The sequence below is a fragment of the Cebidichthys violaceus genome, unplaced genomic scaffold (assembly GCF_023349555.1).
Source record: "Cebidichthys violaceus isolate CVI_PGR_0920_01 unplaced genomic scaffold, fCebVio1.0.p SCAF_6, whole genome shotgun sequence".
Lineage (NCBI taxonomy): Eukaryota > Metazoa > Chordata > Actinopteri > Perciformes > Stichaeidae > Cebidichthys > Cebidichthys violaceus.
Genome location: NW_027176816.1, coordinates 3,766,555 through 3,780,167, shown reverse-complemented (window position 1 = coordinate 3,780,167; position 13,613 = coordinate 3,766,555). Strand labels below are relative to the sequence as shown.

The 13,613-nt window shown below is 40.8% G+C and overlaps 1 protein-coding gene across 2 annotated transcripts; it reads right to left on the bottom strand.

The window, feature by feature from the left end:
• Window positions 1–9,280: 9,280 nt before the first annotated feature.
• On the bottom strand, window positions 9,281–11,651 carry LOC137889489 (tubulin alpha chain-like). 2 transcript variants are annotated; one of them, XM_068733370.1, is made up of 4 exons: window positions 11,593–11,651; window positions 10,621–10,843; window positions 10,388–10,536; window positions 9,281–10,264 (listed from the first exon to the last, which is right to left on the bottom strand). In XM_068733370.1, exons 1-4 carry the CDS (start codon window positions 11,593–11,595, stop codon window positions 9,287–9,289), a joined length of 1,353 nt encoding a protein of 450 aa, XP_068589471.1. In that variant the 5' UTR covers window positions 11,596–11,651; the 3' UTR covers window positions 9,281–9,286. The 2 variants fall into 2 exon arrangements, with proteins under 2 accessions (XP_068589471.1, XP_068589472.1); XM_068733371.1 differs by having other exon boundaries at window positions 10,621–10,813; window positions 11,593–11,610.
• Between the last annotated feature and the right edge of the window lie 1,962 nt (window positions 11,652–13,613).

Genomic DNA, 13,613 nt, shown 5'->3' with positions numbered 1-13,613 from the left:
GATGTTGCTGAATTACAAAAAGTCATCACAAGACACCTTTGTAATAGACTGAAAATCACAGAATGTCTGAGGAAATTTTGGGATGAAGCTTTTTTTGAGTCATTACAAGGGATTTATGAAAATTTACATCAAGTGTATAAGAGTGTATACTATATAAGTGTATAATTTCAACAAGTTATATGAGGAATCGTACAGGGAAAGTAGAAGAAACTTTGTTACAAAAGGTAAAGTTCAGTGCACCAGAGATTACTAAATCAACCATGTAAAACATCTCGCTGCATACACAGACGCTACCTGGCTGAAGCTTATGCACCTCTAGGATAACACCTGAGCAGCTGTGTTTGTGTCTGTGTGTGTGTTTTCCCATGGACTCTGGAGCACCGCCATCTAATCAAGCTACAGGAACCACTTTAGAAGATGAAAGGGTTTCTCTTCCACACACACACACACACACACACACACACACACACATAGATAACAGATGCTCAGGTGAGTCAAAGTTTACAGGCCTTTTGGTTTGAAGGGATGTTTACATTAAAAAAAAAATCCTATTCTGATGAACCTGCAGAAAAAAAAGAAAGATAGGTAACGCAGGTGAAATTACTGCCATGTTTGAGCACAGTCTACACAGTCCAGAGTCCAGAAACCTCACACATCTACTTCCTCCATCGTCTGTCAAACACATGCTGAACTCTGACCTGTGGGCTGCAGTCTGCCACACACACACACACACACACACACACACACACACACACACACACACACACACACACACACACACACACACACACACACACACACACACACAGACAGGCAGGGGTCAGTGACCTCCTGTAGTTTAAAGGACTCTAGAGGCAGTGTGTTAATGCAGCAGAGCTTCATTCACTGACACACTAGAACATTCCACAGGCTCACGGGTCACACTGGACTCACTTGTGTGGTTTGTGTGCTCCAGTTTACAGCTGCAATTTACACCAATGTTCATTATCAATTAACCCATGGATCATTTCATTTATTTTACAAAATGTCAGAAAATGTTTAAAAAGTCAAAGAGCCAGAGGTGATGTCTTCAAATGCTTTTTTTTTCTTTCTTTTTGACAACCAAACGTAAACCTTAAACACAAGAGCAGAAAAGAAATACATGGAGGAAACATGATAAGAGCAGATTGAGCTGCATTAAACCACTATCACAGACAATCAAAAGCAATGGTATAGACTCATAGAAAAATAATCCCTCTCAATCATCACTTATGACCCACTAGAAGTGTGTAGCAGGGTCTTTATCTGCAGAGACTCTGCCCTGTCTGGATTTTTTTACTTTGCTGATCGGGACATGTTTGGCCTCAACCTTCTATAAAAACGTACCTTTACCGTTTCTGTTCAAGTATTAATCTCTGGGATTTAAATTTAAATAACTGTCTGTTAAATCGTTATCTCTTGAAGGGTGTTTTAGCCGACTGTGTGGCCCGCTGACTAAAGTCTTTGCATTAACAGTATAACAAACAGGGTGACGACATTCCCAGGAATAATCCCAAGCAGCGTACAGTTAGTGGTGCGGCACCCAGTAGTGGTTGGTCTATCAGAGTAGGTGGAGCTAACACAACGGACTAGCTCTTCAAATCCTTTGCAAGTGAAGCGGCTAACAGTTTTTCCTGTCCTCTACGAACAACTGCCAACTGACTGAAATCAAACAGGCAACACTGTTTGGATCTCTGTGAAGTGTCACCCGAAAACACCTGTTATTACCACTTATCGCCAAAGGATATTCGATCATGTAACTTTCAGATTAAACAAGATTTATTTCTCTTTTTAAACGTTGGACAGAGCCAGGCTAGCTGTTTCTCCCTGTTTCCAGTCTTTGTTGTAAGCTAAGGCTCGAGCTCTGTTACTCTGCAATGCACAGACATGAGTGTGTAATCCTACTTTTCAACTAACAGAAAGAAAACAAATAAACGTATTCCATCAAAATGTGAAAGTATATTTATTTAACTGCATACAAACAAAGATGAATGGAGATCTTTAGGACAACAGAGTAGAGAAAACCTGGGAAAGAGAAAAAAGCATGGGAAGAGAGAGACAAATAAAGAGGAAGAAAGAGGGCTTGTCGTTTCACCTCACTAATCCACTCATTCTCTCCATCTTTCTTCCTGAACTCTGTAACTAATCTGCTTCCTGGTTACCAAGGAAACCAAAGGAGAATGAGGGATAGGTCATTTGTTGTCGCGGCAACTGCTAACTGCTCCATCAATTGAACCACTTACTGGTCCCTACACACACACACACACGCACACACGCACACACACACACACACACACACACACACACACACACTCACAAACACACTAAACAGTTGGAATCTGTTTGAAAAGAAAGACTGGGAGGGAGGAAGGAAAGGAGGGAAGGAAGGAAGTATCATAGGAAGGAAGAAAGTAAATGAAAGTAATGAAAGTAAATGTGGATGATCACATTTTTGGGATATATATAACGTTGTCTTTGTGGGTATTCATGGAGTTACTTCTGTGTCTTCATTATCCAAACAAACAGAATAGATTTGAGAACAAAAGTTTTCACACTGAAAAAATAAATAAATAAATAAATAGATTTACTCCGGGGTTGCCTCTTCGTGTGGACGGTCAAAATCGAATAAGTTTAGAAACGATGACGCCCACACCCACGTTCGCTCCTTGATTGGTCCTTAGCAGTCACGACGAATCCTTCCCTGATTTGTCATGCCCCTATCACGTGACTTTCCCGGAAATCAAAAGCCGCTAACCGTGAATTCAGACGTCCACTCCGTAGGTCTGATAACGTCGCTGGTCACGCCGCTCACCAATCGCTCCAATAACAGCTGCTTCCTCCGCAGACAGGCAGACTTTAACTGGACAACAGCTGCTAGTAAAGACAACAAGGTCAGCAATGCCTGTAATCAGTTGTCCACGTTAAATTAACCTGGTAGTTGATCGGTAAGCAAGGCTGTTGTGTGTGATTTTTGCGGGAAAGGGTCACGTGATAGGGGTGTGACGAATCAGGGAAGGACACGTTGTAACTGCTAAGGAGCGAACACGTTTCTAAACGTATGCGTTTACGACCGTCCACACAAAGAGGCAACCCCAGAGTTTTCACTTATCCATCCTCGGGAGCGTTTTCAAACTCGAAAACTCCGGCGTAGTGTGGACGCTCAGTGTAAACGTAGCAAAAGATAATGCGTTTTCAAATGGAAACGGAGTAGTGTGGACATGGCCTAAGGCTGTAAGACACGTCTCTATTGTCCTGTCTCGATCCTCAAGTGGCAGCCTGCCAACATCCTCTCCATATCTAAAGTCAATCTGATAAGAATAATACTATGAGACAGGATTTTTTCACAGTGACATATATTTGATATTTAAACAGTAGACCTACAGCGTTCACATATCTGATTTGAAACATGTTCTGTTTTAACATTGAGTTTGCTTAGTGTGAATAGAGTCCAATCGGACAGGTAAACAAATCGGTCCACATTAGTGTAGGTGTAAGCTGTAGGAGCAGCTCTGCAGCTCCGAACTTCCTGTTCTCACTCTTTAGTGAAAACTAGATGCTTTTATCTAAATCCATCTGTTAGCATCTGTCTTCAGTCAAAACGTAATGCTCTTATCATCACATGCTACACACAAACACACATACGTGCACACAATTCATTTTTTCTTCTCTTTTGCAGCCATAACTTCAGTATATTCAGATGATAACAGTATTGAGTAAATACTGTGTGTCTATTCCCAGCATTCCTCAAGTGTGCCGCCTCCCGTTCTGGAGATAGGACTTCCAGACACACATACACACAAACACACACATAAATGTCACACACAGTGCTGAGGGTGGATATGTTTGATGTGCTGTGGGCCGGGGAGGGGATGTTTGGGGTTGACGGCGGACTAAAATGTGTGTGTGTGTGTGTGTGTGTGTGTGAGGCAGGTACCTACATGCCCTTCTCTTTGTCTCCTCCAACAAGACACTTCAAACCACACACACTCCTGGTGGGCCTCTCTTTTTCTCTCTGCCTCTCAAGATCAGAGCTTGACGTTATTGATGCCTGTGGGTCAGTCGATCCCACCACCATACAACACTTCAGACCAGAGAAATGAGCATGTTAATGCTCCTTAGGGCTCCATGTGCTTTTCTTGACAGCTTATTGCCTAGCAAAGTTATTTTGTTTGATTAGGGAAGAGCAGCCTTTATAGGCTTTAATGTTTCAGTTAAATTAGTATTTTTTTATTAAATTAATTTTATTAATGTTAGAAAACATAAAGAAAGTAATTTGAAAAGTAATTTACCAGCCAGATCAGTGTATTAGCTACACACCATTGGGAAGGTCTGTTTTTAGGTTACTGCAATCCGTTCACAAATAATTAAATGCAAACTTTATTGCCCGCATGTAAAGAAAAGAGCAAAAATAAATGTTATTAGGGATATCTCTGTTGCAATTACCCAATATTACTTTACTAAAATGTTTTCAAGTTGAATAATATTGATGATAATTATGTTTTTGTGCCGTTGCAATGGTACAATGTCACCACAGGTATTAAATGAATTTGACTTTAGACTGCAGCCTTTTACGTCTCTTTGACCTGCTCACTCTCTCTTTCCTTCCTTCCATCTCTCTCTCTCTCTCTCTCCCTCTTTCTCTCTCACAAGTGTCTGTTTCACCTCCTTTCCCTTCATAGATCTCGACTACTTTGAAGTCTGCTGGCGTCCGAAAGAGAACAAAGAGACACAAAGAGACGAGCCGTGGCTGCTTTCTGAAGAGGGACAAAAGGATGAGCGAGAAAGATGGAAAGATAAATAGGGAAAGAGAAAGAAAGAGGCACGACAAAAGACAGGAAGTTAGGAATAGGGAGAAGAAGGCAAATGAGAGATATGGTAGAATGAAAAAAGTGAGGGATAGACATCAGGCTGTACATTAAGAAAGCTGGACAAGTTAAGAGAAACTGTAGGATAATATATAACCATGGCATGAAGTAAATTAGTGTAAAAGTTATTCTGGGTGAGTTACAATCTGTTTTATTTTTTTTATTTAGAAGTACCACAAGTTCCATTAGTTCAGATGTTCACTTAAATGTAGTCTGAGTTTTGTTTTAGCTGACGCCTAGTGGCCTTCAAAAGAACTGCAGGCTGAACTGGCGGCCTTACAGGCTGACCCTCCTTCCTACACTGCCTGTGCAGCTAAAAACAGAAACCTGGATCAGTGCTGTAATACAATAAATAAACAATGACATGGACTTCCATTTAGATGAAAATGCAGTTGAGCTTCAGTCCGTAAAGTTGCGTCACTAACTGACACAAAAAACTGCTGATAGGACACATAAAGTACAACTATATGTCAGCATAAATGCAATCAAACTCTAAATATAAGGATACATTTTATTTGGATGTTCTGCTGAAGGACCATATCGGCTTCCTGTCCCTTGTTTCAAGGCTGAAACAGAGTTCTTTGTCTGTGTGTGTGTGTGTGTGTGTGTGTGTGTGTGTGTGTGTGTGTCAAAGGTATGCAGGGGGCCAGGTGAGGGGGTTTGGGGGGAGTATGTGGGGCCTCCATCCCTACACGTTAAGATCATTGTATGGCGAGCTTAGACTCGCCTGGCGCTCCCTGCCACAGGCAAACATGCTCAGCATTTAATTCAGATTAGGAGTTTGGCTCCAAGAGAAGGTGCACTGAGTGTGTGTGTGTGTGTGTGTGTGTGTGTGTGTGTGTGTGTGTGTGTGTTATACAGATACTTTAAGAGTAAAAAAATGAAGAAAAAAAACTTAGTATTAGTGTCCCACAGGGCCATGTGTGGCAGTTCACATTTAGTGTTGTTACATATCATTCTCGCATACTTCAACTTCAATATAATTTTTAACTTCAATATAATTTAAAAATAAATCTTTCTTCCTCTCTAAACACACACACACACACACACACACACACACACACACACACACACACACACACACACACACACACACACACACACAACACACACACACACACACACACACACACACACACACACACACACACACCACTGCATCTTGTCAAGCATTTTTCTCAAGCCAGACAGGTTTGAGGCAGCTAACAGTTAGTAATTTGTCCATAAATAGGAAGTGATGCAATTAAAAGGCTAAACTGCAGAGCACACTCACTGTCGTCTGTAATTTCACCCGAGAAAGAAGGGAGAAAGAGAGACTACTGAGGAGGTGAGAGCTGGTTACCTATTAACTATTGTTGCAAGCATTGCATTGTAGAGGCATCCAACTTTGATTCTCCTTCAGTGAGCAACAGTTTCTTTTGGCTGGACATGAAGATTACTCGGCCATGTTTCAGTATACGTGAACTTGAGATGGTAAGAGCACTTCACAACACAGGACCTTTGAGTGGTTTTTAATTGATGCAAATGGGTTGTGAAGCAAATAGTCCTCACATGAATTGTTCCACAGTCCAACCAGGCCGTCTGGGAAAAAAGCGAGAGAGAAAGAGAGCGATAGAAGAGGAGAGTTGATGAAGACGATGATGACAAACTCACCTGCAGGAAAAGAAAGAGAGAGAAAATGTGTGGGAACAAAGCAGTAAAGCAGCAGCTGATGATACCTGTCATTGAGGCTGTGTGAGGTTAAAGACGCCCTAAAACCGCTCTCACACACCACTGGACCATCGCACTGTATTTAGCCTGAATAACCACTGTAACTTCCCCATGCCTTGCCCTGTTATTCAAACTTTGACCTCTATTTCATCTGCTCACTCATTCCTTGAAAGCCAGATGGTTGAGAGTCAGACAGGAGGTAACGTGCCCCGACTACAAAAACATACTTGCAACAGGTCTAACGTTGTAATAAAGTTTCCAGCACATCAGTCGCAAAGAGAATGCGACATGTTCAATTTTGCAAAGGCCGCATTCCCTTTTAATGGAAATCACCAGTATTAAGTCAGATTAAATCTGATTTGTGTTACTGTAGAGCTGCCTGACATCCCCTGTCTTCTCTCCTGACGGATCACCTTCAACATTTCTCTGGAGACGCCCCAGGCTAAAACATTGTTTGGACAATTTTAAGAGTTTGTGCCATTCTGCCTCCATGACATGTCTTCTTTCAGACTAGTGGAAAGATAACATCCAAAACATACATTAAGGTGTTTATTTCACTATACTTTGTCCTTTAGGGCAGAAAAGTGATGAATAACCACTTCAAAATGTATTATTACATTACATTATTACTGTTACAATAGAGAGCTGTATTGATATTTTGGTTAATTAGCAAAGTGTCTCCTGTCTACATGCGTCCTGACTTAAAAGATATCAGTGTCTGACACTACATGTTAGCTTCTCAATACAAATCATGTACACTTTTGAGACTCTTGACAGCGACTTTAGACGGCTCAGTTTTGAAATGTTTGGATGTATTCTTCCTACTGTGATAGTATGCAATGGTTTCAAATACTTTCAAAATGGTCTGAAAAATGAGCAGACATTTGAGACACAGTCACAGAGAAGATCAAGTTAGCATACAACTATACACTTTTGTCAACGAGTAGCAGACTTTTCAAGTCAGTCTGCTATTAAAACTGCAAACAAATGTAATAACTGTAAAACAAATGGCTACCTGTAGACAGTAGTACAAAATACATCCACACATAAATCCTGACACATGCTTTGCAAGAAATGTCGGTAAAAATATACACATCAAAATATATTTTTCAGTATTCAGTACTTATATTTCATTTTAGGTATTGTATTTTATTATGATCACCTTTTTTGTTTTTTTATGTCTTGGATTCCCACTTTTTATACATTTTGTTGTAGCATTGTTGGAGGGAGCCTGAGAACAAGAATTTCCTTTCAAACTACTGATCCACTGTGTCTGTTTTACATTTCCTTATAACAGAGTATTTCTACACTATGGCTAGTTTTACTTAAGTTTAAGAGTACTTCTTCCACCCCTGGTACTTTGATTCTTTATTTCGGTAAAAATACCAACTACAATGTAAAAAATCAAACAACTAAAAGTCATGCATTCAAAATTCTAACTGAGTACTAACTAATACATGCACATAATCAGCTAAATGTACTTAAAGTATCTAAACTAAATGTACTACTTCTACAGAAAGAAATGGCCCATGTGACTGATAAAATATACATTACCTAATATTAATACTGATACATCTGGTCGCGGTGGAGCTAGTTTGTACTCAACACCAATGCTGAAATAGCAACTACCCGACACACACACACACACACACACACACACACACACACACACACACACACACACACACACACACACACACACACACACACACATGTTTGCAGTATACTTAAACTAAGCTAAAACTAACAAACACACTCTGAAGACTAACTAATACTAAACAGAAATTTAAAAGTCAAAAATAAAATAAAAACAAATTAAAAACTACTATAACCTTGCTAGAAACTTAACTTAATACAAAAACTTCAAATGATGATGTTTGGTTATATGTTGTAAATGGTGCAAGTCTAATAAATATATGTATATCCTGTATACATACAAGTACATTTACATATCCTGCATTCGTATGGAAAGGTGCTTTGTTGGTAGAGCAGATTGATGACAGATGTGCAGCTGGTTTTCCCATTTAATACGAATCCTCCACCATTATGCAACTACTGTATGAAGTAAATGAAAAATATTTTAGAACAATATTTTCTCAATAAATGGGGACCTCTGGTGGTGGTAGAGGGCACAATACTTTATAAAGTGAAACCACCAGGTGTTCTATTCATTTCTTGGATGTCAAATGTAACAAACTATTTAGAGTGGCTAACACAAAGCAATGTTTTTCTCTCAAAGTTAAAAGAAATATGACATGATTTTACAAGAAACATTGTCAAAATACGAACGAGGCATCTTTTCCCCCTAAAATGAGCTGTACCTCAAGTAGATAAAACACCTGTGACTGCCCCCATATGACTAAAGTGAGTGGAGCAAGATCATTTCTCGTTTTTCAATACAATCAATAAAGCTCTTCTAAGTGACATCAAAAAGTTCACTTACGTTAAACGTTTAACTCTGACTTAGAACATAGTGTTAGCAGAGTAACTGTTCCAATAGAAACTGTACAAACCAGTTTAATACTGACCAAGATGCTTTAAACTACAGAAACAAAAAAAAAACTGCACTGCTCCATTAAAAAAGCTGTTCAACAGTTCTTCTGTCCTGTGGACGGAGTGTATCGAAGACATCAAACAATAGTGCAGTTACTGAACAAAATTTATTTTTGAAGTTAATCACAGTACAGATCAGTTTAAAACTCTCCATCATCATCCTCCTCCTCTCCCACACTATCGGCTCCAACCTCCTCATAATCCTTCTCCAGCGCTGCCATGTCCTCCCTGGCCTCAGAGAACTCTCCCTCCTCCATCCCCTCACCCACATACCAGTGCACAAAGGCACGCTTGGCGTACATCAGATCAAACTTGTGGTCAAGCCGAGCCCAGGCCTCTGCAATAGCAGTGGTGTTGCTCAGCATGCACACGGCCCTCTGGACCTTGGCCAGGTCTCCACCAGGAACTACAGTGGGCGGCTGGTAGTTGATGCCAACCTTGAAACCAGTGGGGCACCAGTCCACGAACTGGATGGAGCGCTTGGTTTTGATGGCGGCAATGGCGGCATTCACATCTTTGGGCACTACATCACCACGGTACAAAAGGCAGCAAGCCATGTATTTGCCGCGGCGAGGGTCACATTTCACCAGCTGATTGGCCGGCTCGAAGCAGGCGTTGGTGATTTCGGACACCGTCAACTGCTCATGGTAAGCCTTCTCAGCGGAGATGACGGGGGCATAGGTGGCCAGAGGGAAGTGGATACGGGGATATGGCACCAAGTTGGTCTGGAACTCTGTCAGATCAACATTGAGGGCGCCATCGAAGCGAAGGGAAGCAGTGATGGAGGACACGATCTGACTGATCAGCCTGTTCAGGTTGGTGTAAGAGGGACGCTCGATATCGAGGTTCCTGCGGCAGATGTCGTAGATGGCTTCGTTATCCACCATGAAGGCACAGTCAGAGTGCTCCAGGGTGGTGTGGGTGGTCAGGATGGCGTTGTACGGCTCTACCACAGCGGTGGACACCTGAGGGGCTGGGTAGATGGAGAACTCCAGCTTGGACTTCTTGCCGTAGTCGACAGACAGACGTTCCATCAGCAGGGATGTGAAACCGGAGCCGGTGCCACCTCCGAAACTGTGGAAAACCAGGAAGCCCTGAAGGCCAATGCACCTTTCAGACTGAGGGCAGAGGAAAAGAAACACTGATCACATATATGAGATGCAGTAAAACAAAATGTAGGTAAATTGTAATTGTAAACAGCCTGATTAGGAAGGAACTCCTCCTGCTCTGAATTTACCCACCAGTTTGCGGATCCTGTCCAGCACCAGTTCAATGATCTCTTTGCCGACGGTGTAGTGTCCACGGGCGTAGTTGTTGGCAGCATCCTCCTTGCCAGTGATCATCTGCTCAGGGTGGAACAGCTGGCGGTAGGCCCCGGAGCGCACCTCATCTGAATAGACCGGTTCAAATAAGAAATCACTTGAGGGTTTTGATTTTAGGAAATAAAAGAGGGATCTGTATTTAATGAGTTTACCAATGACAGTGGGCTCCAGGTCGACAAAAACCGCTCTGGGGACGTGCTTTCCAGCTCCGGTCTCACTGAAGAAGGTGTTGAAGGAGTCGTCTACTCCTCCCGTGGTCTTGCCACTGGGCATCTGTCCGTCCGGCTGGATGCCGTGCTCCAGGCAGTAAAGCTCCCAGCAGGCATTGCCAATCTGAACACCAGCCTGACCGACATGCACCGAGATACACTCACGCTGGAGGGGAACGGGCAATTTGTAACGTTTTACCATTAAACATTGCCAGACATCTATCTATATGTTTTAACCATGAGGAATTAGATGCTTCAGATCATCCCCACATGTTGAAGACAGAGGTCCAAAGGGGGGAGGGGGGAAGAAATAAAAGGACTCTTTGTAAAGTACCAGATTCCACAACATCATGACCAAGTCACCTGACGCATGCTGCCCATCTATTTATAGTCTTAAAATGAATCAGCTTATTCAGACGAACAGATAGTTGATTATCCATGAATAAAATCATATGAAGAGTCAAACATATTACATATATGTATATACACATATATGTAATTACATAAAATATCTCTGGAGGGACCAGACAGAGATGTGGTCATATTTTTCATACGCACACGGTTTTCAAACCAGTAGTACACCATTATAAAGATTACAGATTAATTGTCTGATTTATGAATTATATTAGGAAAAAACCTTTCAAATAGGTGGTAAAAATAGAAAGATAACATAAAGACTAGGAGAGATATATAGAACATCAATATAATACACAATATTAAGAATACAACGTAACTAATATACACAACAAATATATTACTACTAAAATATAAAATAAAAACAGGATAAAACACTACACTAAAAAGTTCTTATAACAGTTAACTTATGCCAATAAATAGTTAGATTAAATTTGTGATAAATTGGCTGTGAGCCTGGTTAAATAATAAAAAAGAAAACTTCTCATTGTTCATACTCACCATGTTTCCTGAAGCTAAAGGCGTGAAATAAGGATGAATGGACTGATTTAACTCTCACAGCTGCGCTTCAAGGAGTGCTGTGTGAGAGGAGAACAAGGAGCCCAGCTAAGTGCAGCTCTTTATAGAGGAGTTATAAGGAGGAATAAGCAGCTGAATCCAATTGGTTGAGAGTCACAAGAGCTTCTTTCCTATTGGTTAAACGAAAGCACTGATCTTCATCACAAGTGGTAATGGCCGCGACAGTGAGAGCTGATTTCCATATTGAACTCTCAAGTTGAAGGCCATTGAAAGAATATCTATCATTCTGAAGATTTTGTTTCCATACATTTAAGATGTATGTAGCATTGGAGCCGGAGACACCAACAGACTTAACAGACTGGTTAAGAAGGCCGGCTCCATCATTGGCTGCAAACAAGACTATCCGGAACAGGTGGTGAAGAGGAGGACACTGAAGAAATGATTATCCATATTGGATAACCCGGATCACCCTCTCCACCACCTACTGCAGGGACAGCGGAGCACTTTCTCCAACAGACTGATCCAGCTCTGCTGTCACAAGGACCGATACAGGAGAACATTCCTGCCCTCTGCTATAACACTCTACAATGAACCACCTCTGGTCAAATCATCCTCCAATCGACTACCACTCCGCTACACTGCTGTTGTTTGCTGTTGGTGATGCTTGCACTCCTGTTTAGTTTACCTAGTTAGCTAATTTAATACCATTCTATTGAATTATATATACTGTGCATTTTTTGTATTTTCTTTATTATTTAATTTTCTTAAATGTAATATGCTCTGCTCTGTTATTGTATTGTGTTGTATATATTGAGCAATTTTTTATACTTCATATTTTTATGTTTACTCTGTAACTTTGTTTGTTGCTGCTACAAACAAATTTCCCCCTGGGGATGAATAAAGTATATCTATCTATCTATCTATCTATCTATCTATCTATCTATCTATCTATCTATCTATCTATCTATCTATCTATCTATCTATCTAATAAATGTAAAAATACACTGCTATAAAATAAAGTGGGCATTTATCCACATTTAGTCCTACAGTCAAAATGTTACCAAAAGTACAAAATGTAAAAGTACTCATCATTCAGAATGTAATTTTACTGAATTAGAATTATTTATAAATGAACATTACTTACAGTGCCCTCCAGAATCATTTGCACCCTTTAGTAAAAATTATCAAAACGAGATGCAAAAAAACATCTTTATTGTTTATTCTCATGATCTTTCATTCAAAATATTCACAAAAAGCTAACCTTTAACTGAACTAACATAATTGAAAGAAACATTAAATTCTTATCATAAAACAAATATTTTTCTCAAAAATATATGTGCCACAATTATTGACACCCCTTCATTTATTATTGTGTGCAGCCTCCCTTTGCCAAGATAACAGCTCTGAGTCTTCTCCTGTAATGCGTGATGAGGTTGGTGACCACATGGCTCTGGATCTGAGAACATTCCTCCATGCAGAATCTCTCCAGATCCTTCAGATTCAGAGGTCGATGCTTGTGGACTCTCCTCCTCAGCTCATCCCACAGGTTTTCTCTGGGCTTTAGGTCGGGGGACTGTGATGGCCATGGCAAAACCTTTATTCTGTGGTCGGTGAACCATTTTTGTGTCAATTTTGAGGTGTGCTTTGGATCATTGTCCTGCTGGAAGGTTCAACCACGGCCCATTTTTAGCTTCCTGGCAGAGGCTGTTAGGTTTTCATTTAATATCTGCTAGTATTTGATGGAGTCCGTGATACCATGTATCCTATCAAGATGTCCAGGGCCTTTGGAAGAAAAACAGCCCCACAACATCAATGATCCGCCACCATACTTGACAGTGGGTATGAGGTGCTTCTCTGTATGGCTGTCTTTCAGTCTACACCAAACCCACCTTTGATGTTTGTTGCCAAAATGCTCTATTTTGGTCTCATCTGACCATATTGGTGCCATTGAAAGTCCCAGTAACTTTTGGCAAACTGTAGGCGCTTGAGTTTGTTGTTGATTG